This window comes from Bubalus bubalis, chromosome 11, assembly GCF_019923935.1.
Source record: "Bubalus bubalis isolate 160015118507 breed Murrah chromosome 11, NDDB_SH_1, whole genome shotgun sequence".
In the NCBI taxonomy this organism is placed as follows: Eukaryota; Metazoa; Chordata; class Mammalia; order Artiodactyla; family Bovidae; genus Bubalus; species Bubalus bubalis.
The window spans coordinates 52,217,797-52,236,477 of record NC_059167.1 but is presented as its reverse complement, the minus strand read 5'-3'; the positions used below and the strand labels follow the sequence as shown (position 1 = coordinate 52,236,477).

At 43.7% G+C, this 18,681-nt stretch overlaps 1 protein-coding gene across 2 annotated transcripts in view; it reads left to right on the top strand.

Moving 5' to 3' along the window:
* MYO1E (myosin IE) overlaps positions 1-18,681 on the top strand; it is a 217,093-nt gene that overhangs the window by 77,585 nt on the left and 120,827 nt on the right. The window contains exon 1 of one of the 2 annotated variants that reach the window (XM_025295697.3): positions 11,990-12,621. The exons of the other annotated variant lie outside the window; for it this stretch is intronic. Coding sequence (XP_025151482.3) covers positions 12,430-12,621 — 192 coding nt within the window. The 5' untranslated portion in view covers positions 11,990-12,429. Of the gene's footprint in view, positions 1-11,989; positions 12,622-18,681 lie in introns of those variants that run through there. 2 annotated transcript variants of the gene reach the window in all.

The following is an 18,681-nucleotide window of genomic DNA, read 5'->3' as shown; positions in this document are numbered from 1 at the left end:
GTCCATCCAGATGTGATATCCTGAGAAGGATGCAACAGCACAGGACTCGAATTCCAACATGCAAAAGCTGAATCTAATTATGAGGAAACATCACACAAACCCAAACTGAGGGCCAGTCTATAAAATAAGAATTCTTTAAAATATCAACATCATAAAAGACAAAGGAAAGCTGAAAAGCTGTTGGAAATTAAAGGAAACTAAACAGATAGGAAAACTAAATACAATACATGATCCTGCACCAGGAAAAAGAAAATCTTGTCAAAGGACATTATTGGGATAATTGATGAAATCAGGGTATTGACGTGGATAAAAAGTATTGTATTAATGTGACATTTCTGGAAGTTGTTTACTCTGATTATGTAAGAAAATTCCCTTATTGAGAAATACATACTGAAGCATTAAGGAGTAAAAGGGCATGATGTATACAATCTATTTTTAAATAGTGTAGATTTAAAAAAAACAATACATATATATATAGAGAGAGGAAACAAATTGGCAAAATGTTATAGATTGATATAGAGTATAAGAATTCTTTTTTAAAAACTTTTCTGAAATGTTGAGATTACTTCAAAATAGTTTTTAAAAACCATACTTTTGTGATCCTACCATCAAAAACAAACTGAACAAAATGCCCAGTTGTCTCATTTACCCTGGGATGGCTTAGCAATCAGCTGAAAGGGCTGGAATGCAACTTCCAGCCCCTGCCTGTCCCCCGATCCATACTCCTAAATCGTATGGGTGCATGTGGACAATTCCTGCTGGGACACCAACCTGCAGGTCAACAAGTCCGGGGAACCGCCAGGCGAGATTGTTCTTCGCATCACGGCCCCAAAGAGCCAAGAATTCTCTCAGCCACAATAATGGTGGACGCAGATTGAGGTCAGTAGGAAAACAGATCTGTTTTGGGTTGTAACGTTGCACATAATGTGATGAGTGAACAGAAAAGAATGTACCCCAGTGAAGGGACGGCCTGTGAACTCCCGATCTGGTTCTGAATATTCTTATGATGCCCAGCGTAGAAAACAGGAAACATCAGTTAAAATGGGAAATGGCTGTGGGCTGAATGACTGTAATTCCTCGTCTTACTTAGAAGTTGGCATGGAATAGGCCTTCATCCGCAGCCTGACATCTCCTGAGCTTCCACGCCTTGATAATTTTGCCCTTTCTTAAGGGTGGTGCATTACCAAGCAGAGAGGCTTTTAGGCTGGAATTGCTACCTTTAAGTATGCTGAGAGATTGTGTTTTTAAAGAGCTGTTTGTTTTTCTCTGTCTCTCAGTTAAAAGCAGCCTGGCTCTGCCTCTGCTTCTGGTTCCCTCCTCCTGCCCCCTCTCTCTTTCTTAAGTAGGCGAGATCCAGCACATAGAACGACTCACAGCCCAGCTTAATAATAACCCAGCAATAAATGACATAGCCATTATCATGCTAGATGGATAAACAGAGGGACAGTCCCCAAAGCTGGGGAGCCCAACCTGAAATTTACTTTTCGGTCCTCCCCGTGTCTCCACCACTCCTTTGGGGTTCTCTGAAGTATCAGGGAAATGTTGCCAACTGTCCAAGCTGTAAAATGGAGATAATTATTCCTGCTCCCTGCCTGCCTGCCTGGCTAAACTGCTTTAGAACTCACATGGGATGATGAGCAGAGAGGTAGCGAGACTCTGAAAGCAACCTACAAATAAGAGGCGGTGTTATTTCTCTTACTGGATGGGGATCTGACTAAAGTACTCTGGGCTCATTCCCTTTGGAAGGAAGACAGTTTTCCTGTGTGACCTGGGTTGCACCCTCTGATGGGCAGTCCCATCTTGACTGCCTGTTTCCTGTCTCCGGTGCCAAGTGCCTGCCCTTCTGGCCTTCCCGCGGCCACCTCTTGTTTTTCCTATCGCTGTGTTCTATCTGTTGGTTTTCTGCCTCATTAATGAGAAAGGAAGCTTGATAAAAGCTGGAGTCTTGTCTGAATGGTCTGCAGGTGCTACCCCAATGCTTGGAATAGTGCTTGGCTCCTGGTAGGCACGTAACTATTGGGAGGAATGAATGAATGAACCAATGGATAAAATGCTCCTCATCCTCTGTTTTCTTATCTCTTGTTGGCTCCCTGTTCTGTTCAATCCTGCGCACACCTATGATGAGAACTCATAGTAGCCAATGGTGGTCTCCTGGCCCATTTCTTGCTCCTGAGCTCCAGAACTCCAGATCCAAATGCCCAATGCCTATATGAAAAAGCTGAGTAAAAAAGGGATTATGAGTGTAGATTCTGGAAGCAGAATATTTGTTTACTGGTATTGATCTGGGGCAAAGGTTGTAACTTCTTTGTGCTTCTTCATCCTTAAAATGAGGGTTAATTATAATGCCGACCTTTTAAGTTTGCTGAGACAATTAAATGATTTAATGCATGTAAGGGCTTACAGGTGGTCCTAGTGGTAAAGACCCACCTGCCAATGTAGGAGACAAAAGAGACGTGGTTTGATCCCTGGGTTGGGAAGATCCCCAGGAGGAGAGCATGGCAATCCATTCCATTATTCTTGCCTGGAGAATCCCATGGATAGAGGAGCCTGGTGGGCTACACAGCCCATAGGGTCTCAAAGAGTCGGACACGAACGAAGCAACTTAGCACACACACATGCAGTGTGTGTAAAAGAGCTTAGAACATTGCTTGGTATATAATGAGCCATCGGTAGAGCTCACTGGGGTTTTCATTCTTGTTTAGTGTTCCATCTGGGAAATTGGGAGTGATTTTTTTTTCATATAAAGGGGGGCTCTCTGTATGTGCTGAATCCTGCACTGTTTTCTCCCAACCAAGTGCAGATTTCTTCTCTGCTTGTGGTATTTGGACTATGGGTACCCATGCCTCTCCACTTAGCACTAGAAAAGTGCATTCTCCATCCAGCAAACATGGCAGCTAAAGCATTCATGGACTGTGTAGCCCACATTGATCTGCAAACTCCCATTCCCTCCCCTCCTCCGCCGCCTCCACCCCAGCCCTGGGAGGATACTGTACAGGTTGACTCCTCAGGCTCTGACTGCTAGAAATTCAGTCCCTTCTTTGGCTATGTGGATATGCTTTAGGCAGCAGGTGGTGGGTTATGTTCAGATAAGAGAAGACCCCCTTCTAGCGGGGAGGCCCCTGTTCATGTTGCAGTCTTGTTTGAAACTGTAGTCCAGTCACAATTCAGTTGAGATCTTCATCACCCTGGTCAGGAAATTCTCGGTGAAGGTTACTACAGCAACCTCCACTCTGCTCTGGAAAGCACATCACTTACAATGGGGCCTTTCAGTGGCTGGGCCCCGAAGCCGCGCGGTCATTCTGTCCATTCAGAACACAATGGGGCAAAACAGAATAGAAAGGAACCACACAGTGTTTTAGGCTCCCGTAGCCATCTGTGGCATTGCATAGTGTTGTCCATCTTTACGTCCAACTTCAGTTTTGTTTCTTCTGTAACAATACACTTTTAATTTCACAATACACATGCCTGCCAGTTGAAGTGCATTTCATGGAAGTGTAAATAATAGTAACGATGCTATAGGGGTGTACAAACTCAGCCAGGAAGTGCTGTGGAAATATCTTTGGGAAAAGGTGATACAGCCTTTTGATTTAGAGACAAAGGAAACACAAATTGGGTTTGTTTAAAAATACTCAAACTACTCTTCAGAACTAATTCTTTTGCCTTGGACTCCTGTAGATTTTTTTCAAGGGAGAAAAATTTAAATGACAGAAAATCAAATCACTCTTGCCTTTATTCACAGCTACTCAAAACCCACCCACCAAACAGAATTTACCCAGTGATAGAAAATGATTGGTTCACTTAGATTGTTTTAAAAAGCAAAAACTAGAGAATGTTCCAGAGGTATTTTCAAAGCTGAATTTATATATTAAGCATGTGAGCTATAGTTGTACCAAGAAAAAGAATTGTGGTTTTCTTAGAATGGAAATTGAAAGAAAACTCTTCTCTTCCTTAATTTTTTTTTCCTTTAGAGCATTTATGATATTTTATTTATTCACACGGCTTGCCTTCTGATCAAACAACTTTTCTTTGTTGTATGTTTATATCTCTAGGGTTGTTTTATGTCCATGCCTTCTTTAATGTTTCCCGTATGTTTAATTTAAATCATTTGCCTTTTATCTTTCTCCGGGTTGCAAGCTCTTTCTCTCTTTTCTAACCTTTGTACTCCTCTTGCTGCACTGAATTAAAAAAAAAAAAATGAAATGAGATTTTTTTTCTAAGTGCAAAGCTAAGATACTTCTGTATCTTCAACCCAGCCAACCTCCATCAAGCAAATGGTGATTCCATTTTGCTTTTGATTCCAATGAACCTTCACTGATGTGTGTTCACTCCCAGGTATCTCTGGGTGTTGGTTATTTGATCAGTAAGTAATGCTGTGCTTTTGGCCCAACTCCCAGGAAGAGAAGGGGTCACAGCCAGCGAGAACCTTAGAACTGCTGGCACTACATTTCTTCATTTTTTGGGTCTCAGGGTTCAGGTAGAAAGGGAATTTTGTGCACTTGGGAGCAAAGCATAGTACAAATCCTTTCTGCATTTCTGCAACCAGAAACCATGCAAATGTTTTTGCAAATCCACTTGTGGTCTTGCGGGCAGTTTTTGAGCATAGCCCTCTTTGTGAGGCAGTGATGTTGACCTCTGTTTTCTATTCACTGTCCTGCCCCAAAGTGAGCACCCTGTTTTCTCTGTAACTGGGTGGGCATACTCATCTCTACCTAAAACAGAGAGCCGCCAGCCTAGCTTTGCCTGAATTCTTGCACAGAGTGATTTTGGTTACTCCTGCTTTGGGATCACTTATGTGTCAGCTCCAGCCCCCCTTAAACCCTCATTCCCATCCCTGCGACAAGGAAGAACTTTGCAGGGCTGGGAGCGGCTGCCACCTGGCTTCGGAAGCTCTGGAGCAGGTTCCCCCGGCGGATCCCTAGCTGGGGCCGTTTTGGCAGTTCATGTCTATCTTGCCTATTTTGTTAGTGAGGATTTCTGTGGTTATTTTTAACCTGAGTGTCCTTACTATGCTGAGAGATACCTTTGTCACACAAGGAAACCATGCCTCATCTATCTACTCCCCAAAGAATTTTAAACGAGAAGCCTGAAGACTTACTGAAGGTGTGGGGCTCTGGCCTTGAAATTGGCTATAGGAAGTCCTTTGAAGGCAGAGGCACAGTGTCGCAGGGTGGCTCCAGCCCTTTGGCCTCTCACAACACCTGTTATCTTTGTAGCCATCAATCCTGTGAAAGTGAAGTGAAAGTGTTAGTTACTCAGTCGTGTCTGACTCTTTGCAGCCCCGTGGACTGTGTCTGACTCTTGACAGCCCCGAGGACTTTACAGCCCCAGGAAGCCTGCCGGGTTTCTCTATCTGTGGACTTCTCCAGGCAAGAAAACTGGAGTTGGTTACCATTTCCTTCTCCAGGGGATCTTCCCAATCCAGGGATCAAACCTGGGCCTTCTGAATTGCAAGCAGGTTCTTTATACTATCTGAACCACCAGAGAAGTCAGGGAGTCAACCCTATCTGTGCCTAAAATGCCCCTGTTGAGAGTGGTGATCTCTGTTCCTTCATCCATCTTGCCAGGGGGACCTAAAAGGCAGTTTCAGGTGCTACTTCTGAAATCTTGTTATCAGAGAACAGCTGCCTTGACACACTTTCACACAGTGGGGAATTCATTTCGTTTGACTTCCAGGGCCTCCATGGAAGCTGCCCTGGGTTTGTAAACCCACCAGTACAGATCTGGACTCCATGACTGTCTCTGGCCAATTTTTTCGTCTCTTACACAGAGATCATAGTACTCCCCATCCCCAATTCTACAGTTCTTTTGAAACCAGATGAAATGAAGCACCTAACAGTGTTTAGCACATAGTAGGTTGTTAAGAAAAGCCATGCTCATTCCCTGCTCCTGAACACTGTGGACCACACCTCTTAATGAGGTGGGTTGCATGTTTGGTGCTGTAGTATATTTCATTTATACAATGAGCAATGGGTAGCGATTACAGAAACTTTCTTGGATTTTCTATGGAGTTGTGAATTTTAAGCTAGTGTGATTCCCCCTGACCTCATAATCAAGTCAGATATGGTTAACTTGTGTTTTGATTTCAATTTTAGTTGTTCTGGCAGAAGAAAATTACTATTGGAAGGAGTGCCATGGAATTCTCCAGGGATCTCTAGTTAGATTACAGCTTTCCAATTTCTGCGGTCATTTCCCCCCATTTTCTGGAGATTGCCTTTCTCCTTTACCTACTTGTTTCAATTTTTTAAGCCAATGCTTTGACTCCCCTCGCCCCCCATATCTTGGGTGGAAGGCAAGGGGTTCTAGGAAAGTGGTCCCCAAAGTGTGAGGTCTGTGCACCTTTGCCTGCAAGGTAACTCACTGGAGAGAAGGTTTTAAAACTTTGATTCACATTTACCTTAATATTAAAACTAAGAAGAAATTAAGCTCTTTAAATATTTACTATCTGGATGGATACCAGTGGCCTGATGCAGTCTGATTGCTCAAAGGTCACGGTTCACAAATGCTCATGTTTATTAGTTGAAAGCTTTAAAATATTTAAATACCTAGACTCATTTGATTGTTTTTCCTGGAACCTCTGTGGGTGATGAAAACCTTTGCTACATATAGGTTTGCTGGGGAGGGGCTGGTGGTAGAGAGCCAACCACTGACTGGGAGCCGGAAGGCCCGAATTCTAGCCCTGGTTCTCTCACTACGTAACTAGCACCACAGACATGTACCTCCTCTCTGGCCTCAGCCTCCTAATCTGCACAGTAAGAGCTTTGGACTGGTTGATGGATCAGCAAGGCCCCTTCCAGCTATAAAATGTTCAGGTCAGAATGTAAATGTACGGGTGCGTGCCCCGTCCTTATGCCTCTTCATTTGTAGTCTGTTTCAACCCCTCCACTTTTTTACCTGTAAGCCATCTGTTCATGGCTCAAGCCAGCCAGTTTTTTAATTAATTTTTTATTGGAATATAGTTGCTTTACAGTGTTGTGTAGTTTCTGCTGTACATCAGAGTGCATCAGCTATATGTATAGATGAAAGGTGAAAGTGAAGTTGCTCAGTCGTGTCCGACTCTTTGTGACCTCATGGGCTGTAGCCTACCAGGCTCCTCCATCCATGGGCTTTTCCAGGCAGGAGTATTAGAATGGGTTGTCATTTCCTTCTCCAGGGGATCTTCCTGACCCAGGAATCAAACCCGTGTCTCCCACATTGTAGGCAGACGCTTTACTATCTGAGACACCAGGGAAGTCTATATATGTATAGATATACCCCCTCTTTTTTGGATTTCCTTCCCATTTAGGTCACCACAGAGCACTGAGTAGAGTTCCCTGTGCTACACAGTAGGTTCTCATTCGTTATTTATTTTATACATTCGTGCACGCGCGCTTAGTTGCTCAGTCATGTCTGACTCTTTGCGACCCCGTGGACTACAGTCCACCAGGCTCCTCTGTCCATGGGGTTTCCCAGGCAAGAATACTGGAAGGGGTTACCATTTTCTTCTCCAGGGGATCTTCTCAACCCAGGGGTCAAACCCATGTCTCTTGCATTGCAGGTAGATTCTTTATACCACTGAGCCCATCAGGGAAGCCCATCTGGTTTGTACCCTAGACCAACACTTTATGGCTGCATTTTGCCCCTGGAAGAACATGACATCTCTGTGCAGCAGGTCAGACCAGATCAAGCAAAGAGTCTAGATATGCCCTTGCCAAAACCTGGAGAAGATGCTGAAGGCATTTCTCAATTCTGTATTTCTTTCTTCATTGTTGGCTAGTGACTGTGATGCTTGGGGGACACCTCTCATCCCTGAACTTGGCTTCTGTCCTGGACTCAGTCTCCCCCATGCCTAATCCATGACAAAGACTGTCCAGTGCCCCCAAGGTACCCTTGATCACACTCCGGGCCCTTCCCTCCACCTACCACATTCTGAAACACTCATCCTGAGTTTTCTCATTTATATATGCCGAAACAGTTCATTTTTCAGAACAAGTAAATTCTACTTTAAAAAAAAAACACCAAATGAGTTGATTTTCTTGTGTTGTCATACCTGTACTGTTTTGCATGACATAAATAATACATGTTTTGTAATCAGTGCAGAAAGATGCTGTGAAAGATAGTGAGTCCTGGAAGACTGTTTTTAATCAGGTTGATATCAATTCTACTGAAGTCTTTTAAATCTTTGCATATTTTTCGTTTTCCTCAAAACAGGGTTTGAATTAGAATTTCTTTCATAGTGCAGAGTAATAGTTCATTTCTAAGTGACAAGGAATTGCTCGATTATCTTCCTTTTTTTATTTCCATTTCAATTAACAGTATGAACAAGAGCTGTCAATGCCAGTATTTCTAGCTGTTCTGCCTGCACCATTACTTTGACTTCTTAATTCAGTTTAAGAAATTTACTGAACAGCTACCATTGCTTCAGGGACTATCATTTTCAAACCAAAAATTAGGATACATTGTCTGATAGGACTTTTGGTTATAGATTCATTAACCAAGAAAACAAAATCCTATCAGTAGAGGTGCAGAAACTAAATCACATTAACATGTGTATTTAATAGACTACCTGAATTGTGAAGAATTAAATTCCATGAAACTGACCTTGCCAAAGGTCACAGAGGTAGAGTCTATACTTGAACCCAAGTCTGTTCATTGTAATCAACTCCTTGAAAACATGAGTAATGACAGGTAGGTCCCTGAAGGGACTGATAAATGCTTGTCATGTTGTCAAACTAGCAGAGCTGCAGCTGAAAAGACTGACATCAATGTGACTATTCAGTTGTTTGATAAAAATATAAATAGAGACAGAAGTAAAATGAGCATTTGTCACATAATGGAATTTCAACCATTTGATTTATTTTGTACCTTGAAATGTCCTGTGGTCAAAAGTAGCCTGTTTTCCTTACCTGGATGGCAGTGGACAGTTAAGAGAGAATTGTCTTTAGAGGCAACTTCTGGAGAAGGAACTGGCGACCCACTCCAGTACTCTTGCCTGGAAAATCCCATGGACGGAGGATCCTGGTAGGCTACAGTTCATGGTGTCGCAAAGAGTTGGACATGACTGAGTGACTTCACTTCACTTCTCTTCCCTTTGATCTTCTGGGCCAGGAGCATTAGGAAAGCTTCAGAAACTTTTTTACTCGGGGCCGACCCCCGCCCCCCACCCCCCAACCCCCCTCCCCTACCTTGTCCCCCTCTGACTGCTGCCATGGTGAGATATTTAGTTCTTTCTTTCTTTATTTATTTTTGGATTTGTCCTCCTTGGCTAAGACTTTTTTATTACCCTTTTTTTTTTTTTTTTTTTTGCATTATGGTTCATTTTTGTTTTGTTTTGTTTTTTTTGTTTTTTGGTGTTAAAAAATAAATAAAGATAAAATTCAAAAAAAGAGTGAAGGAGAATCCGTACCCCACCCCCCACCCCCCAAGACTTTGTCAGTGTTGTAGTTTGTGGGGATGGGGGGAAGCAATGTTGTAACAGTTTCAGGTGGATAGCAAAGGGACTCAGCCATTCTCTCCAAACCCCGCTTCCATCCAGGCTGCCACATAACATTAAGCAGAGTTCCCTGTGCTTTACAGCAGAGATACTGTTTAGTTCTGAGATGAACCAAAGCTGCCTGGAATTCACTGGCCCAACAAGTACTGATTGAGCATGCCTACATGCCAGGTACTGATCTGCAGCCTGGGGACATGGCCAGGAGTAAATGTGCTCTCAAGGCCAATGACCAGACTACTTCCTCTGTGGATTCCCAGCTGCTGAGCTTTGCACAGGGTACCCTGTGTACCAATAATAAAAGTAGCCACTTCATGGTGTTCTGTGGAGGAAAAAAAAGTTGATATGTGGCAAGCAGTAAACATTCAATAAAACAATTACCATGGACACTAGCATTATTGCCGTTTCCAACAGTCACTTACCTTATTACAAGACGCAGTAGGTGTAATGATTAAGTGCAAAGAAAGCTGGTTGGCCCGGGTTTGAAGCCCAGCTGCTGCGGTTGGGTAAGTTATTAATAGTTAACTTCTCCGTGCTTCAGTCTCCTGCCTGATAAGGCTGTGAGGATTAAATAAATTATCATGTATATGTTTACGTAGGGCTGACTCATATTGATCTATAGCAGAGGCCAACACAATATTGTGAAGCAATTTTCCTTCAGTTAAAAAATACATGCTTGGGGAAAAAATGATCACGTATGAAATGTTTAGAACCGTACTAGTATGTAATGAGAATTAGCTGTTGTGTCAGAAGAGTATTTTTCCCAGAGGAGAGAAAAGGAGGGGAAAAGGATAGAACAGTGCTGGTAATCCTTGCAGGAAGCACTTCCCAGGAGAGAAAGAGTAAATCGTAGGTGCCCAAGAGAGAACTTCCTTGTCGGCCTCAGGACAAGCCGTTACTCCCGAGTACTGATCAAATGTCTCATGTGTGGCTGTTTTCCCAGGTGAGAGGACTAGAGGAGTGTTCTGGGGACCCCTGATGGAAAATGCAGGGGATTTAGAACATGAATACAAAACAGTTTCTACTTGTAAAAATGAAACCTCACCTCTCATCTGCTGTCCAAAGGGGGATCTGGCCTTGCCATGTGAGATTGTTCACAGCAGAGAAAAATACGTCTAGGAAATAGAAGTGATTTAAATTCTTTATGGCTAGGTTTGAAATTGGTGGGAATAAGTGCAGTAGAGAATGGCAGTGGGGCCCTCATGCGAGGGACACAGCAGCAAGGTATACTGTAAGGTCCCTGTTCTTAATTTTCATTATTTTTTGGCCACATCACTCAGCATGCAGGATCTTTGTTCTTCAACCAGGGGTGGAACTGGTACCCCCTGAAGTTTTCACTTTCATGCATTGGAGAAGGAAATGGCAACCCACTCCAGTGTTCTTGCCTGGAGAATCTTAGGGATGGTGGAGCCTGGTGGGCTGCCGTCTATGGGGTCGCACAGAGTCGGACATGACTGAAGCGATTTAGCAGCAGCAGATGTAAGAAAGTTGTTAAAGGGGTTGAAAATGAAGTTTAGGAAACACTAGAGTAGAGTGTATATGAACAAAGGCCAGAGCTCATTGTAACCCCCTGGGGTGGACATACCACTTCTGGGCAGTGGTGAGGGAGGCAGGGTTCCTGCTTCAATGATCTTAATGAAAGTGAAGTGAAAGTTGTTCTGTCGTGTCCGATTCTTTGCGACCCCATAGACTATACAGTCCATGGAATTCTCCAGGCCAGAATACTGTACTGGCTGTGCAAAGGCTGTGATACAGCCTTTCCCTTCTCCAGGGAATCTTCCCGACCTAGGAATCGAACCGGGGTTTCCTGCATTTCAGGCGATTCTTTACCAACTGAGTTATCAGGGAAGCTTTCACTTTCACTTTTTAAAAAAATACTGAAGGGATTTTTAGATTTGAAGAGGTCCAAGTTGAACATGCCTTTTACAAACTGATAGAGAAGGAAATGGCTACCCACTCCAGTTCTCTTGCCTGGAAAATTCCATGGACAGGGGAGCCTGGCGGGCTGCTGTCCATGGGGTCACAAAGAGTTGGACGCCACTGAGCGACGAACATATATTTACAAACTAAAGAGGAGGTTACCTTGCTTTGCAAACTTGCGACCTGATGTGGGCAGTTTAATATGAGCTGCTTGTCAGCCAGGACACTCACCTGTATCCTGTTTGGGATGGGGGTGGAGAAAACAGCTACAAAAATTGTCACAGCAAACCCTCTAGAACTGGGAAATTTAATCAATCTCACCAGTAAAACCACTGCACAATTCCTGGTGTGACATTAGTACATGGTACGATGCTTCCAGAATAACCGAAGCTTCATAATCTCTTTGATGATTTAAACAGTGACCTCACATCTGTAAAGGGCGTAGAATGGGGCCCGGCTCCTCAGAAGTGCCTTGTGCCATAATCCATCAAACCTCAGATGCTCCTGATTATAAGAGCTAAGCTGTGATACAGCATTGGTTATAGGACACACCCTAATGTCACATTGTAAGAATATGAAAAAATGCATCTTATTCATCGAGTTGATGGAATATGTTAACTGTTCCTTTATACCATGTTAGTTTTGAACTGTTCACTGATATAAAAAATGATCCTTTTGGTAGCCAGGTTTCAGTTAGAGTAAGTGAAAGACAGGGTGTTTCTTTTCCTGATGGGAGCCCAATGTTATTTAAAGAAGAGTTTACTATAGCTGCAAGCGGGGATGAACAAACTAACACAGAATAACGAGAGAAGATGGGAAAAGTGTCATTTATACATAGATTTCATTTCATTGTACAACGTATTTATCCCTTATTTGTATCTTATCTAATTTTTCACTGAAAAGAGCTGTATATGTGTGTATATGTTTTATAAATTGTGTACTCAGTAGAGAAGTAAAACCATACAGAAACTACACTTAGGTAAATAACCACATCATTTTAACAACTGTTTTGCCATACAGAGATATCATTCTATATTAATAATATGATTATTGCAATTAAAACCAAATTTGGGCACCTTACCATCCCTCTCTCTTCTTTTTTTTCCCTCCAAACCTTTTTTTCTCTCCCCTACTCAATTAGCCCAGACACTGTTGCCGGACTGGTCTGTACCATTCACCCTTTGCCCCGATCATGTCATCATATAAAACCAGCTCTACCCCAAGAAGGATTTGAGGTTGGTGTGATTATCTTCTGGGGGCAGTGCAATGTCAGGAACCTCTTCCTCCTGAGCAGACTGCTGAGAAGCCCTGAGAGCCTCAGAGAGGCTTAGTGATTTGTGGGAGACCCTGAGGATCTTGCTCGGAGGGCTGGTCTCTGAGAGTTGCCTGTGATTTTTCTGGGATCAAGTTGGTCACAGATGCAACCATGCAACTTGAGGAGTCCCAGTTGATGCCTCTTGTTCCAGCTTTATTATTAACAGCATCCCCTTCTGCAGACCCTCAGTGTCTTGGTTTGCTCTAGTGAGGAAGGGTGACTCTGGCCAACCCTGGCTTAGAAACTGCTGGATCTAGTGATCCTGGAGCCAGTGTCCATACCTGGCCTTGATAATGGTATTGGAAGTGAGCTGTGGTATAGCAGAAAGAGTGAAGAAAAGGAAGTCAGAAATCCCCATGACAGGTCTCAACCCTGGTCCTTTGTCATAGGGATTAACTGAGGCCATGTATGTGGTAATACTGCATGAATATTCAGCTTTTGATCAGCTCACATGTACCTACATGAGTGAAACTAATGAACACATTTCTACATTCACTGAGCCTCCTACTCTGTGTGCTAACCTCCCATGGACTTTCCCATCCTCAGCCTCTCCAAGCAGAGGCAACTTGGTATGTTATAATCCCAGGCCTCACTTTACCCATTTGTAAAATAGTGGTGGCATGATTGTAATATTCACGTCTTGTGGGTGTTGTGAAAATCGAGATACCATAAAGCTTTGGCATATATTTATGGGTTCAGTAAGAGTCAGTCCCTGTTACCTGAAGGACAGAGGGGATTAGGAGTTTTGTGGGCTCCCGACTGCCCTTTCTCACCCCTAGCCCTCACTCTTCCAGAAACACCCCTTCCTTGTGCTTTGTTCATTGCAGCTCAGCACTGACACATACTTGCTTCAGACATCAGTCTTCATACCACCAAAATAGTGTATGTGTGTGCTGAGGCGGGGGAGTGGGCAGTGATCTACGTTTCATGAAGTTGAAACACAATGCTGGCTGACTGTGCCCGGTACATAGACAAACAAATATTTATGGTTGATTTTTCCATCATTTGCAATGGAAGTGTTTTATTCCAGTTAAACAGCAGAACTGCAAAAAGTAGAATACCCAGACTGTCAATTAAAAAGATTGTAACATCTACCAGAGAATTAGATGTCCATGCCTTTCCTGTTTTGAGTCACTAGGTCAGAAAATCCCATTAAACAACAAGTTTAGCTCATCCGCAGGCCAGAGCATTACCCGTTGTCCGTTGCTGACAATAAGAATATGGTTTCTCTCTCTGGGGGTGATTTGCTTATAACATTGGGGGCATTCTAGTCCTGGGTTTTTTGGAAATCACCACCCCCAGAAAATGCTTGATTTCATTGGCATCATATTCAACCCTTCTATTTTGTATTAATTAATTAATTTACTTGTTTTGGGTTGCCCTGGTCTTTGTTGCTGTGTGGGGGCATTTCTCTAGTTGCACTGCACTGGCTTCTCGTTGCGGTGGCTTTTCTTGTTGTGGAGCACGGGCTCTACGCACACGGGCTTCTGTAGTTGCAGCATGCGTGCTCAGTAGCTGTGGCACATGGGCTTAGTTGCTCCACGACATGTGGAATCTTCCCTGACCAGGGATCGAACCTTTGTCCCCTACACTGGCAGGTGGATTCTTATCCACTGTACCAGCAGGCAAGTCCCCAACACTTGTTTATTTTTAAATTTTACTTACACATGCATATGGTTTAAATAGCAATAAAAAAGTACACTGTGCTGCCAAGTTTAAAATGGAGAGTAAATGTCACCTTTTCTCTTCGGGCCTTCTCCCTGATGGAACCTTGTGTATCTTTTAAGAAAACAATTACAACACACGTCTTTTAAGGTGTCATTCAATACTTAATTCACATACTGATTGCTATTTTTACACATTTGTGGGTCTTGAAGAACTTTCCAAGTCAGCACAGGCAGATTCCTTCCACTGACCACATGGAACTCCTTTCAGGGGGCGCCATGATCTGATAGGTCTTCAAACCCTGTGTCCATTTTTCCCCATTACACACTTCGCTGCTGTGAAGAACCCTGTGTATACATCTTGGCATCCTTGGTAGATTTTAAGGTGAATTCTTTAAAATAAAGGTGCTGGATCAAAGAGAGTATGCCCATTATTTCTGTTTAGTTAACAGTGTTTATATTGGTCTGTGTGACTTCAGTTGCTATCCCTAGTCCTACACAACTTTCTTAATGATACTGTGCCCAAGAATCGATGTTTTCACAGTATGGTGCTGGAGAGGCCTCTTGAGAGTCCCTAAAGCCTCTGACTGTGGATCAAAACAAACTGGAAAATTCTTACAGAGATAGGGATACCAGACCATCTAACCTGCCTCCTGAGAAATCTGTATGTGGATCAAGAAGCAACAGTTAGAACTGGACATGGCCAACGGACTGGTTCAGCATCGGGAAAGGAGTACGTCAAGTCTGTATATTGTCACCCTGCTTATTTACGTTTCATGCACAGTACATCCTGCAGAATATCAGGCTGAATGAAGCACAAGCTGGAATCAAGATTGCTGGGAGAAATATCAATAGCCTCAGATATGCAGGTGACACCACTCTAATGGCAGAAAGCAAAGAGGAACTAAAGAGCCTCTTGATGAAAGTGAAAGAGGAGAGTGAAAAAGCTGGCTTAAAACTCAACATTCAGAAGACTAAGATCATGGCATCTGGTCCCATCACTTCATGGGAAATAGATAGGGAAACAGTTGAAACAGTAACAGACTTTATTTTCTTGGGCTCCAAAATCACTGTAGACGGTGACTGCAGCCATGAAATTAAAAAGACACCTGCTCCTTAGTAGAAAAGCTATCACCAACCTAGACAGTGCATTAACAAGCAGAAACATCATTTTGCTGACAAAGATCCATATAGTCAAAGCTATGCTTTTTCCTATAGTTGTGTATGGATGTGAGAGTTGGACCATAAAGAAGGCTGAGTGCCGAAGAATTGATGCTTTTGAATTGTGGTGCTGGAGAGGACTCTTGAGAGTCCCTTGAACTGCAAGAAGGTCAAACCAGTCAATCCTAAAGAAAATCAACACTAAATATTCGTTCAAAGGCCTGTTGCTAAAGCTGAAACTCTAATACTTTGGCCCCCTGATGCAAAGAGCTGACTCACTGGAAAAGACCCCAATGCTGGGAAAGATTGAGGGCAGAAGGGGACGACAGAGGATGAGATGGTTGGATGACATCACTGACTCAATGGACATGAGTTTGAGCAAACTCCAAGAGATAGTGAAGGATATGGGGTCACAAGTGACTGAAAAACAACAAATACTCTCCCTACAGGAGAGCAAGGGGGTGTGTGGCCACCCCTCCCCTAGACCCTGCCCAACACTGAGCCTCTTGTGTTTACTCAGCATGTTTAATGGCCTCCCTTCCTGGGCATCTTAAGGGCACTTGAAGAAGTAAAGTTACCCATTATGTGATCATCTCCTCCCTCCGGGATGAACCAAAGAAGGAAAGTGCTCAGAGATACTAGTGAGAGTGTGGCAGTGCCCCTGCTGTGGGCAGGGCTGCCCCGGGGCCTCTTTGTGGAAGTGGAGGTTGGCTTTCAGGACAGTACCTGCCTTTGTGCGCTGACTCACCTTTGCTCATCCAGGTCCCCACCCTGCTGAATACACACCAGTTCACGACACTCCACCTTTTAAAATCAGTGCCCTGGCTTCTTCCTCTCTGTGAGATACTTCTGTGTCTTGGTGCCACCTCTTAAATGTGAGGAGTACACCAGGCCATTATATGGATGTGGGCGAATCCCATGTTTTAAAACTTGAATATGAATCCATGCTTTTTAATCAGCTGATTCATAATTAGAAATTAACTATGGACCTGAGAAAGTCTGCACTCAATCTTTACCTAGTGGGAAGTATCTCGTTCATATATATATTTTTTTTCCTTCTTGGCCACACTGTATAACATGTGGAATCCTTGTTCCCACACCAGGGATCAAACCCATGCCCCTTACTTTGGGAGTGTGGAGACTTAACCACAGGACTGCCAGGGAAGTCCTTCTCTTTCAGAACTTGTCAGGGTTAGGAGTAACCTTTATCATCACTATCATTGTTATTATCATTATTATCATTTCTTAGCTGGGGCATCAGCGGCCACATTCCTGTCCTTTGTACAGCAGTGCTTCACTCAGCAAGAATTGTTAGGAAATGAAATGCCTTGCTGAGTGCCCCTACTTATTCAAATATTTCCTTTTCTGGTTGGGAACAAAAAGGTGTTACCCACCCAGAAAGCCCATAGAAGAGAAGGAAGCGGTGCTGGCCTGGTAGCCTGGACCTTGGCCATGAAGAAAAATGTCCCTTCTCACCCAGATGGGGGCATCCCTTGGGTTCTCCCCCAGCAGATGTGGCAGCCTGTCCTGCCCCTCCCCTCCCAGTCAGGGGCAGGAGAAAGAAGCAAAGGGGTTGAGGTTCTGTGCCCCTAGGAGTGCCGTTCTTATCCGCATAATTCTAGGACCATAGTTTGTGATCTGATGGCAACTTTCAGCTTCTGCTTCCAAGGATATTGTCCAGGGTTGTAAGATGACAGCCACTTCCCACTCTGTTCCCCACTTACTCGATGTCAGTGACTGCGTTCCAAGGAAGGCCTCTGGGAAAGTCACCGTGTGATCAAACTCTGTGGTCCCCTACAGGAAAACAAAGCTGTTGTTCTTTCTCACTGTGGGGAACATTTAAGCTTCCCTGGGCTGGACTGGAAGGGTGTGCCTCCCTGTTTGGTTTCCAGGCTCCCTGATCCAGTTCTCACCCTCTGCTAGAACTGCCCAGCCCAGCCCTCTCCCAGCTTTTATTTACCCATGCGTGGGTTCTGACCTTGCCCTTGGCACTCTAGGCAGCTCAGCCTTCCCCCCTGAAAGCTCCAATTGCTCCCTCTCGCTCTTAGTGTTGCTCTCAAATCAAATGACTCACTGCCTTGCTCATAGTAACTGTCAGTCATTCTATTGGTTCCTTATCCTCTTGTAGATAGAAGTCTGGAGAACCAGCCAGGGGAACTTTTTTGTGTGGAGGAATATTTGAAACTCCACACAAGGAGTTCTGTTGTACTGGGAAGTAACTGCCAGTAGAAAGAGGACACTGCCTTTGAGTTGGGACAGACAGTAATGTATCACTCTGCAGTGAGAGAGAGAGAAAAGACAGATTGGACACCAAGATGGACTTGGGTTTCACTGAGAAGGCATTTCTGTGGATCAGTACAAACACATACACTGTGACCTAGAGCTCCTCCATTTCTTGCCCTTTGTAGACGTTATTTAACATCTACAACTTATTAGTAGCCCTCCTGTTTTGTTCAACTGTGCTTCTATTTTTAGAGAGAAAATAACATTTTGGCCCTTTTTAAAGTAGATGGATATTTATTGGTGTTGAAAAGAAACGTACATACTGGTTAGTTACTCTAGGAGCTTAGTTTTCTCTGCATAGTAAGTTTTGCAGGTGTCCAGAAAGAATATTCAAGCTAGAAAAGGAGGGAGGGCATAGATGTCTCCAGGAATCTTTATCTGGTTGGAAATAGACTGTGGACCTTTGATTGAGATCCAGTGAGTCATCCTGTGGCCAGTGCTTTCTGTTTTGCCACAAGAGGAAGGAGAGTGGTGAGGTTTGAGGTAATTTTGTAGAACTGATGCTGCATGTGGTTCTGAGAAAGTCAAATATATCATATAATGGTTTTCCTCTGCAAGGCAGCATGGGTGGCAAGCCTTCCCGAACCCCTTTTTGGAGCTTGAACCCATGGTGCTATGCTTTTCCCATGATGGCCCCTTCCTTGGCTGGTTTTATAATAATTGCTTTCCCAGAAACTCTTAGAATTTGCTGTTATCAAAGGGCCCATATCTCCTGCAGAGAAAACATTATGCAGTTTTTTAAAGGGAAATTTAAAATGTTCAGTTCAGTTCAGTCGCTCAGTCGTGTCCGACTCTTTGCAACCCCATGAATCGCAGCACGCCAGGCCTCCCTGTCCATCACCAACTCCCGGAGTTCACTCAGACTCAAGTCC